The 10,794-nt window shown below is 43.5% G+C and overlaps 1 protein-coding gene across 3 annotated transcripts; it reads left to right on the plus strand.

The window, feature by feature from the left end:
- The first annotated feature begins 4,504 nt into the window (after positions 1-4,504).
- LOC127010392 (papilin-like) lies at positions 4,505-10,326 on the plus strand. Of its 3 annotated transcripts, none has more exons than XM_050884405.1 (18): positions 4,505-4,613; positions 4,712-4,754; positions 5,393-5,587; positions 6,123-6,236; positions 6,333-6,577; positions 6,678-6,815; positions 6,913-7,083; positions 7,230-7,289; positions 7,396-7,504; positions 7,622-7,747; positions 7,861-7,992; positions 8,080-8,193; positions 8,377-8,604; positions 8,719-8,943; positions 9,034-9,240; positions 9,340-9,570; positions 9,657-9,866; positions 9,996-10,326. In XM_050884405.1, the coding sequence occupies exons 1-18, from the start codon at positions 4,611-4,613 to the stop codon at positions 10,187-10,189; spliced, it is 2,745 nt and encodes a 914-aa protein (XP_050740362.1). In that variant the 5' UTR covers positions 4,505-4,610; the 3' UTR covers positions 10,190-10,326. The 3 variants fall into 3 exon arrangements, with proteins under 3 accessions (XP_050740362.1, XP_050740363.1, XP_050740364.1); XM_050884406.1 differs by having other exon boundaries at positions 8,722-8,943; XM_050884407.1 differs by lacking the exon at positions 9,657-9,866.
- Positions 10,327-10,794: the final 468 nt, after the last annotated feature.

Raw genomic sequence — 10,794 nt, forward strand, 5'->3', positions numbered from 1 at the left:
TCTCGCACTACAACGTTGGTGAAGAAAAATTTGGTGCAGTCTGAATTTACTTGTCTACATCTGAGTTTTACGCCATTGTTCCTCGTGCGCAAAGTGTCATCGATCATAAACAATGTTGATCTGTCTACATTCGTGAAACCATTAAGTATTTTAAAACATTCGATCAGTTTTCCTCGGAGGCGACGTTTCTCAAGAGAGAACATGTTAAGGGTAGAAAGCCTTTCTTCGTAGGATTTGTTGCGCAAGGAAGGGATAATTTTCGTTGCCCGACGCTGAACACCTTCTAATTTAGCAATATCCTTTGCATGGTGGGGAGACCAAAACTGTACCGCATATTCCAAGTGGGGTCTGACTAAACTGTTGTAGAGCGGGAGTATTACATCTTTATTCTTGAATACAAAGTTTCTTTTAATGAAGCCCAACATTCTGTTCGCTTTATTTGCTGCATCGATGCATTGCTGTGAGAATTTGAGGTTTGACGCGATTTTGACCCCCAAGTCCTTGACGCATTGAACGCTTTTGAGTTTAACGCCGCGCATTTCGTAATCAAACTTCTTATTCCTCGTTCCAACTTGAAGGACCTGGCACTTGTCTACGTTAAAGGGCATCTCCCATCTATCCGACCAAGCTGAAATTTTGTGCAAATCCTCTTGGAGGCTTTGCCTGTCTTCGTCAGTGAGAACCGAGTTACCAATCTTTGTGTCGTCTGCAAATTTACTAATGCGGTTATTGAGTCCAACATCCACGTCGTTGATGTAAATAATGAAGAGCACTGGGCCAAGAACCGAGCCCTGAGGGACGCCACTAGTGACCGGCGCCCACTCTGAGTTAAATCTTTTGAGGCATGAAATAAAAACTACAAACGGAAATGTCACTGAACAAGATCCCACAGAAGTGCTCACATCTGCAACAAGTGGCAGTATCATGAAGAGAGTTTTAAGTGATAAAACTGAAGATATAATGACTGCAAGAAGATATGGTTTTGTTCCTGCTCAGGAAAATCATGATTCTTCCCAAATTTTGCAGAGCTGTCATATTACAAAGAAGCTGCAGTAGGGTACGTTGCCGGCTATGTTGTTAAAATGGTCAAGAGAAACATGTCATGTCCAGAATGTGTGTCTGCACTTACAACAGGTGAAATCAAGAACAATGACCAAAGTTGCGCATTGTTACTGATTGAAGACAAGGTTGGCTTGATCAAGCCATCAAAGAGTGTTGTGACTGTTTCTCTTACCACAGAGAAAAATTTTCAGAGAATGCTGAATAGTAATGAGAAAGTGCTGCACCATGTACCAAGACTTCCATCTGTAGTTGCAAACACTGTGTTAAAAGAAACTCGAACTATAATATTTAAAACTGAATATCCTCATATGCTTGAATGTTCGCCTGATAACAATCACATTTTTTCTCTTATTAAAGCATTGGTCATTGCATATTGCAAGATACGTTTGCATCATCTTGCTAAAGCAACCACTGGTAAAGTACTTTTATTAGGAAGAGATTAAGCAAGGTTGTTTTGTTTAAAAAACAATGATTATTTTGTATTTCATTGGTATAAATTGTATTTCAGTCAAATGGTGTACATCATATATTTATTTATTTCGTTTTATTTCGTGCGTGGATGATGAAATTAATACAGACTTTTTATTTTTTCCAAGTGATATTCAACATGGCCCCCAAACACATAACTGTGGCAATATTTATGTTTTTCGGGGTTTGATATAATAAATCTCAGCTGCCTTATAGGGACACTTAAAACATTTCAATACTGAATGACGAGTCCTATAAAGTAGTTCTTGCAAAATAAATGACATTGTTATCAAACAAACCTAACCAAACCGTCCCAGCGTCACCTTGTGTAGGAGACAGTCGATCGGGCGGCGGCTAAGTCCAGGGAGCGCAACAGTTACGTTTGGTTTTTAAGTTAGTTTCCAACCATGTGCGCTTTCAAAGTATGGTTACGTAGAGGGCGCGTGTGATATTTTGAGGTGCCGGAGGTAAACTAAACATCTAAAGAGGCTATTACACTGAGCAAATTTTCCGTGGATCTTCAGTCAAACCACGATTTCCGCTAGCGTGGTTCTCATTTTTTTCTTGTTACTGATGATGATGATGATGGTGAGTAATACCGTCGTCCTTCGGTGAAATCTACCCCAGCTTTGGAAGATCGTGGACACGTCAGAAAACCACGGAAATATGAGAACCACGCCAGCGGAAATCGTGGTTTGACTGAAGATCCACGGAAAATTTGCCCAGTGTAATAGCGTTTTCAATAACACGGCTTTTCCTACTGTGCCATCTCTTTCAGCTCCCTGCCTGTCTTTCTGCCTACATAAGTGCCTATTGCTTTTATGTAGCCTACTTCACTTGCTCCTTATCTTTCTTTTATTTCTACTTTTTCTTTCTTACTTTCTGATTGTTATTCCTCCTTTTTTTACAACCATTTTTCCTGTTTTTTTTAATCACCACTATTTTTCCTTCTCTTCATCTTTTTCAACTTCTACGACTTTTTCTTCAATTTTTTTTTCATCTTTTTTGCTTTCTTTTATTTTCTTGTTTTTGTTTTATTTTTTGTTTCTCTTAAATTTGTTCGTCTTCAACCGCTTCATCTTTATCTATCTCTAATTCTACTTTTACTTGTTTCCATTGATTCTTGACAGCTTTTTCTTCTTTTTTGTCTTCTTTTGCTTTTTCTCTGCTTTTTCCGTCTATTTTTTTATATATTTTTTTATAATTTTTTCCCCTCTTTACTACCTACTTGTTCGTCTTCTTTTTTTTCTTCTAACTTTCACTTCTATTTTCCCTTCTAATGTTTAATCTTTTTTCTTCTCCTCTTACTTTCGCCTGTTGTTGTTGTTGTTGTTGTTGTTGTTGTTGTTGTTGTTGTTGTTGTTGTTGTTTTCTTCTATATTTCCTCTAGTTTATTCGCTTCTTCTCCAAATGTTGATATTTTACTTCCAATATTATAAGTGATAGATCAAAGAGTACCACGTAAGCTATACTTTTTTTTATTAATTAAATGATTTATACATAATTCTTATTGTGCTTACGTCAAGAAAAGAAAATTCAGCCTTAAAGTTAGATTGCATTATATTCCATTCATATGCCATAAGTGTGTGTGTGTGTGTGTGTGTGTGTGTGTGTGTGTGTGTGTGTGTGTGTGTGTGGCTTAATTTCGTGTGCGTTTCGTTACACACAGATGTCATGTGGGAGTGCAGTAAAGAGAAAATTAAGGAGTTTCATATGTGCGTGTGTGTGTGTGTGTGTGTACTCTCCCTTCTCACCTCCCTCCCCCCCATCCACTCCCTGCCTCTTTGAACACCTTTTTTTTTCTATTTTATATATTCACCCCACGAGTTATAGTCTTGTTCTAAGCAAGGTGTACATGTCCGACACAAGTATGCACCCCGATATAAAAATGTAAAATAAATCAAATTGGTAGAATGTTTTTTTTTTTATTATTATTAGTTTTTTACGAATTACAATGCCTCTTGGCCCGTTACTAATCCCGGCGACAAACTCGGGTTATAATGCTGCGAACGAGCAAACAAGGATACAGTGTTAGAAGGTTCACGGGTCGTTGAAGCTTTCGTTACCTATTGAACCACGGGAGCAGAGTTACCAGATTATCGTATTCAGCCACTCAGCGCGTCGTTTTTTCCGGTTTCTGAGTCACTGCTATCACAAACAAACGCCAAGAAGTAATGCTTTTAACGAGAACTTTAACTGGAATTTCGTTATCTGTGTGGGTAGGAAAGTTTTGGGCCCTGGAACTGATAAATGCGATGTTTTGAGTACGATAGTTTGGCAACGCTGCACGAGAGGGAGGAGGGAGGGAGGGAGGCACGGAGAGGAAGGACAGAGAGCTGCGTGATCCGGTCGTATAATTCAAATGCTTCAAACCTCTTCCTCGTTACAGTAATGATAGTAAAAAAATAAAAAATAAACGAAAAAAAATATAGTCCTCGCTAAGAGATATATATAATAAGGAGGTTAACAATGTTCTGTAGTACATGACATGGAAAAGGGAGTTTGACTATAATATTAATTTAAATACTGCTGTGCTCGCTGTGGTAAAAATGTTTCTTTAGCGTTTTTTTGTTTATTTATTTGTTTGTTTATTGGTTGGAGAGAAGGGATGGATGCTAGAGATCATGAAGCCAAACTTATTTTTCACTAACATTTTTTTTTTTTTTGTCCTCTGCTGAAATGCCTGTTTAGAATATTTGGAAGGATGTAAACATGGCGTAAACTTACCACTGTTTACCTGGACGTATATATATGCTTCTTGCCTCAACCTCACTGCATGACATAAGCTGGTAGGCCGATTAAAGAAACCACAGGGAAAGTGAAACAGACCCAGCAGAAACAGAACAAAAAAATAAATATACAGAACACACAAATACCTTAACAATTAACAATGATCTCGGAGCGTCTTGTTGGTTGGACTGGATACTGCTTCCGAGTGCTTCGAGACACATCATTATCCGAGCAGCTGGGGTTGATGACGAGGCTGCCGAGACGAAGACGGGAGCTCAGCCAGAGGAGAAGGACAGTGGGTGGCTGGGGAGTGGTCTGAACGTGTCTCGCACCGGCAGGGTTTGAGAAGCATGGTCAGTAATCGTTTTTGTGTGTTTTCTCGTGCTTCGTGTGTTTGTAAGTGTTAATCCCATTGCTAATATGTGAGTGATTCTTTTTGTTTCTTTCTCAGGCTCCTGTTTGCTTCCACGGTCTGCTCGTTATATTGTTATCAGGTAAGAAGCAGTTCGTTTTTACTTTTTACTTTCATGTGTTTTTTGTTTCATGGTTTTTTAATAAATTTCTTCCTTTTCCTACGTTCTTATATTTCTAGCGGGTTTGTCTTTTGGGTCATCTAGTGGTTTTTAGTTCTGTTTTTACTTGTTTTTCTATTTGTTTTTTAGTATTGATAGAAATATCTATTTTCTGGTGACTACCTCGTGATCTGGCCGTCCGCTGAACTCTTCTTTCTTAATTTATGGTGACTTCCTTGTGGTCTGCCCTTCTTGATAGTTACTAGTTTCTTTTTCGCAATTACTCTTATGGTAATCTTTCGTGGTTTGCTCTTCTAGATACGTTATTTTCCTTTTATTAATTACTTTTATGGTGCTGTCATTCGTGGTCTCCCCTTATGGATATTCTATTATTGCAGTCTTCTGCATGCACGATTTGCTTAGGGTCTTTCCCTCGTGATCTGCTCGTATTGATTAGTGATTCTTACCCTGTCCTGTCTGACCAATTTGCTTATGGTGAATGCTTCTTGTGGTTTGCTCTTTTGGATATATCTAAGATTTCTCTGGATAGTTTAATGGTGCTTTCCCCTCGTGATCTCCCCTTCTAGGCATCTTATATTTTTCCGTATTGTTCACTGCAGCGTTTGTCGGGGCCCAGGTTTCTTACCTCGTCAACCCACCGCCCCCTCCTCCCGGATACAACCGTTGCTGCTACGGCCGCACCACCTTCTTGAATGGACAGACTGTGACAACCCTGCCCGAGTGTTGCGTCTCCCTCGTGTGCGACAACGGCAATATAGAGCCACGCCACTTCAGCAAACCAGGATCTTCCGGATGTAGGTTCTTGTTAGTTTTAATTAATGCGACCAAGCACACAAGATGGACAAGGCTTTCGTGGGAGTTGTGGGCAACTCTGAGGTAGCTTAATGGCCCTTCTGTACCGTGAACGTGGAAACTAATTGCAACTAGTCATCTTTTCGACACTTTGAAATAGTTGGTGTAGGAGTCTGACAATACCGATCTTACTTTTTGTCAAAAGCTTCAGGTTATTGTTACAATCTCTTAAGGCCGCAGATAAGATAGTGGGGTTGTCATGAATTTCCCCGTTCATAGTGCGGAAGACTTTCATAACTACCGTCAGGGTCATGAAACCACTAGTGGAAGCATAGTAAACTTCTGCGATAACCACTTGTGGAAGCTAGCCTTCAAATTCTGCGATAGTCCTAATTAATACAAGTGTACTAAGGCTTCCAAGAGTTTAATAATGTGGACCTTGATATAGTGCTGATTGTTGTATTTAAGGAACTATCTAATATTTGCGGTGTGCTCCACCGTAACCTACTTTACTTAACCATCTCCTTGCACTGGCAGGCTGCGAATTTGACGGACAGATGTACCCTGAAGGGGCTGAATTGTCTTCCTACTGCGTGTCGTTAGTGTGCCGCAGAGGGAACTGGACGTACTCCCACAAGATCGAGGAGTGCTGTGAGTCGCTAGTCTTTGTTGTGAATTAGTGTGTTTATTGCTTTGTTCAATCGGTTCGTCTTGCGTGAAAGTGTCTTCAACTAGTCATGTTTCCAGGCAAGTTGTGTAAAGTCTACGACGATCCGCACTTCTCGACGTTCGACGGCTATCGCTACCACTGGCACGGGACCTGCAACTACACTATCACTCAGACCGGCAACAGCCACTACCCGGACATCGGTGTGTTCAGTGACTTCCGACCCTGTTTCGGCCCCTCTACCACTGCTTCTTGCCTTCATCGAACGACCTTCAGGAACGATAAGCACACGGTTATAACGCTCGACCACACTGATTCCTCGCTGGTTAGTAGATACCAGGAAGAGTCTTAGTATAGTTGAGAACTCTTTGGTGTGGTTAAGAATTGTATGTCACTTGTTTCTTCCAATATCCTTGACCTTTCAGTTCTCCTTCGCGGTGAATGGCCACCCGTTCTTCGTGCCCGCTTCTGGCGTCCACCCCGTGCGTTCATCGGTGACTCACCCCGTGCTCTCCTGGAGGGACGGCAGCTGCGTCTTCTTGGCGGGCTCTTCAAGGATCCTGGTATGCCTTTAATATATTTTTTATTTTAAAGTATAGGTTCAATGAGTTGTATGCTTCCTTTAGGTAAAATTACAATTATACCATTGTTTCCTTTCAGCTTCGTTATTGCCACCACCAACTCTACGTTTGGGCTTACCCGGCTCACACTAACCAGCTGGACGGACTCTGCGGCCATTTCAACTTCTACCAGAACGACGACATGACCAGTCGGGACGGGACGGTTCACCCACTCCACCCCTGGCCGGAGGCGTTCCCAGAGTCCTGGAAGGTAAGCGCCAGTCTTCGCTCACCTGTCAATGTTGGTCCTAAAGATTTTATACGAAGCACGAACCTTTCGAGCAAGTCTTCCATTTTATACGAAGCACGAACCTTTCGAGCAAGTCTTTCAAAAGTAGCGTTTTCGTCTTTTTTCAGACTAACGACCAGACGGACCGGAAGTGTTTGGCGCCGTGCCTGTATTGTAAAGAAACTACGGTTGGTGAATTTTACTTTCTTTGCAATGCTGAATATATTGTTTCGGTGAAGGTCTTCCGACAAAATTGATTTATTGCCACAAATTTCAACATGGATTTCCCTTCAGACTGACCCTTGCCGTGCCTCTGCTCGCGATATGGACGCGTTGAAGGCTCGCTGTTCCGCCCTCCTGCACTTTGTCCTCGGGAGAAATTTGAATCTACTCCACCACGTAGGTAGGTCCACATGTCCTTGAATTTTTATTAAACATTTTTCATAATTGTCCTCGTATGTAAACTCTCAAAGCTAAAAGCTACCGCATTTCTGTATTTCACCTTATATTTTCACTCCAGACACGTGCGCCTGGGACCTGTGTATGGCCCGCCAGGCAGGGCAGCCCTCCACGGAGCTGGAGCGTTGGCTTTTCGAAGTACTGAAGATGGTCACTGACTCGAGATTGATGGAGGAGAAAACTACTGGTGAGTCTTACTCGCCCCGTGTCTATTATTCCTGTTGCTTACCCCGTGTCTATTATTCCTGTTCGCAGAGAGAATACTTATTCAACATTCTTAATGTATTCTCCAATTTTCAGGGACCTTCACACTGCAGCTTCCCCCGACAACTGGTGTCTGCACGCCCGGCTCCCGCTGGAAGAGGACCTGTAATTGGTGCACGTGCGGCCCCGGCGGTACAGCAGACTGCAGTCGGAGACTGTGTCCGGCAGGTGCGTGCGTTCATATGACACGTGAAGTTTGATTAAATTTTTTGCTTTGCGGTCATGTCTAAAGTGTTATGATCTTTCCCTCGTCAGGTTATCAGCACCCTGCCGGCGAGGACGCGTGTGCCGACAATTCAGTGTGGATGGCGGACGACTGTAACTGGTGCCACTGCATCACCGGCGGCCATATATGTACTTACGAAAACTGTAAGTACATTAGTTTATGCTTGTAAACGGTGAGATGGCGTTGAACGCAAATTTAAGAGTAATGTTCTAAAAAAAGTGTATTTAGATTCCCTGCACTGCACGTGGCGCACTATGTATGCCCACGCATGACCGTTCCTCTGGTTCTCGGTCACCTCTTACAATGACCGATGCCTTCCGCCACAGGCACGGGCGGAACATCAGTGCCCACCCTTCCTTCCGCCCCCACCCTGCCCACGGAACAAGTTTGCTTCTACACCCACGACGCCGGCTCCTGCCACGACAACCAACAGAGATATTACTACAACTACTTCTACGGCAGGTGTACCACATTTTCCTACACTGGCTGTGGCGGCAACGCTAATAATTTCCAGTCTGAAGCAGAGTGTTTGACAGTCTGTGGTCACTTAACAGGTTAGTATTGTTTAATCGGGGGGCAATTAGTTTGATGGTCTTAGCTCATGAGAAATCTATATGGACCAGCTTAATTATTTCCTTTTGAAAAGACATTAAGCATCCTTATTTTAGCAGCGACTACGCAGGCCACCACAGCAACGCCACACACTCCTACGCGTCCTCCTCAGTGCAACCTCCAGCCCAACAGTGGCCCGTGCCACGCAGCATTCAGTCATTTCTTCTATAACGCGACTACGGACACCTGCGAGCCTTTCACCTACGGGGGCTGCAAAGGCAATGGCAACAACTTCGATTCCAAAGATACCTGTGTGGCATTCTGCGGAGCTTCTACACAAGGTACAGGTCTACTGAAAATTATAGTTTACCTTTTTGAGTGATCCGCTCTTCACCCTACAGTCTAGTAATTTGAAACTTTTTTTTTTCCAGTCACAATCTTTCCCCCTACATCGTATCAGCCTGGCCCATTACCACCTAGATGTGTCCTGGTGCCGCAGCCAGGTAACTGCGCTCACGCCCTCGCCAGGTATTTCTACAGCCGAAGCGATGGCGCCTGCCTGCAGTTTGTGTATAGTGGCTGTGGAGGCAACGAAAACAACTTCCAGACAAAAGAATCTTGCGAGTCCATATGCTTGGGTAAGAATTTGGTGCAGGTTTAGCTCTAAGTTGACACGAGTTTACCTGTGACTTAAAATTTGGATCACCTCTGCACTTTCCTGTTGCCGTTCCTTCCAGGCGGTTCAACCCCCTCCACCGCCAGCACCACGTATCCGTTCACCTCTGGCACGGATCGCCCACTTCATTGCTCCTTGCACCCCGAGGCCGGCCCTTGCTATAACTTCACAGACCGCTTCTACTACGATCCCGGCACAGAGACCTGCCGGACCTTTAGATACGGTGGCTGCGGCGGCAACAACAACAACTTCCTGAGCAAGGATTGGTGCTTGGCGTCTTGCGCCCTGACGGGTAAGCTTTCTTGCATGAGATTGTGACTTTAGTGTCTGTCTTTAGATTTCAGTAAGACTAATCAACTTTGCTTGTACTTCTTAAAGCTTCAACTACTGAGACTGTGTCGACGGATTTCCCTATAAAGTGTTACCAAGACACTGAGGTGGGCGACTGCTTCGAGACACTGTGGCGCTGGCACTACAAGTCTTCGAGCCACAGCTGCGAGGTGTTCCTGTACGGAGGCTGCGGCGGCAACGACAATAACTTCATCACCAAGGAGGATTGCGAGGCGGCCTGTGGAGGGCAGACACAGAGTGAGACCCTGCCTGAAAGGAGTTTTAAAATATGCTTAGGAGTCTGATTCTGCTTTGTAGCAGCTTTGTTTCATGCAGGAACGTTGAGATGTACCGGTGACGTTAATGTGAATGCTTCCTCTTCCGCAGGTACCACTGAGGTCACTCCAGATGGAAGTCTGCCGTGCCATCTTGCAAAGGATCACGGCCCTTGCTCGTATAAACTAAAGCGGTATTACTACAACGGCGAGACACGACAATGCGAGGAGTTTACGTACAGCGGCTGTGGCGGCAACAAGAACAACTTCAATAGCCTAACGGAGTGTTGGACCACCTGCGGGTAGTGTGCGTACGAAACTGATAAAGAGCAATCCTCTGAATAAATGCTTAAATAATTACTTAAATAATTAAATGTTTTCATACCATTTCTAGTCTTAAGGAAATGATAAAGAGCGATCCTCTGAATAAATGCTTAAATAATGACTTAGTTTTCATACCATCTCTAGTCTTAAGGTTTTCACCGGCCACTAAAGTAATGTGTAGGACTCTGGGGAAGGTAACTGGCCTGGAGCGGAATAATAACGGTGGCAAGTCTACAAGATCCACTACGCCTACACGCTTTCCTTATGGCAGGTGTTTTTATTTTGAACCAGGTACCTGTTGACTCCACCTTCCAACACAGAAACGTTGCTACACCTAAGTACGTTAATCTGCTAGTTGCTGGGAGATATACGAGAATCTGCTAAACTGCTGGGAGAGTAGCTACGTGAATCTAAGCTGCTGGGCATAGGGCAGAACATGCAGCTCTCCCGTATATCCGTCTGAACGTGTAGATTAGTTAATGCATACGCTATAGCTGCGCGTGGCTGCGGTGCCCATCTCTGTACCGTTGGTCCTTTGAGCCTGTGTGGGTAAGAATCAACGGGCCAGTGTGAAGTCTTCGAGGGTG

The sequence above is a fragment of the Eriocheir sinensis genome, chromosome 43 (assembly GCF_024679095.1).
Source record: "Eriocheir sinensis breed Jianghai 21 chromosome 43, ASM2467909v1, whole genome shotgun sequence".
Classification (NCBI taxonomy): Eukaryota; Metazoa; Arthropoda; class Malacostraca; order Decapoda; family Varunidae; genus Eriocheir; species Eriocheir sinensis.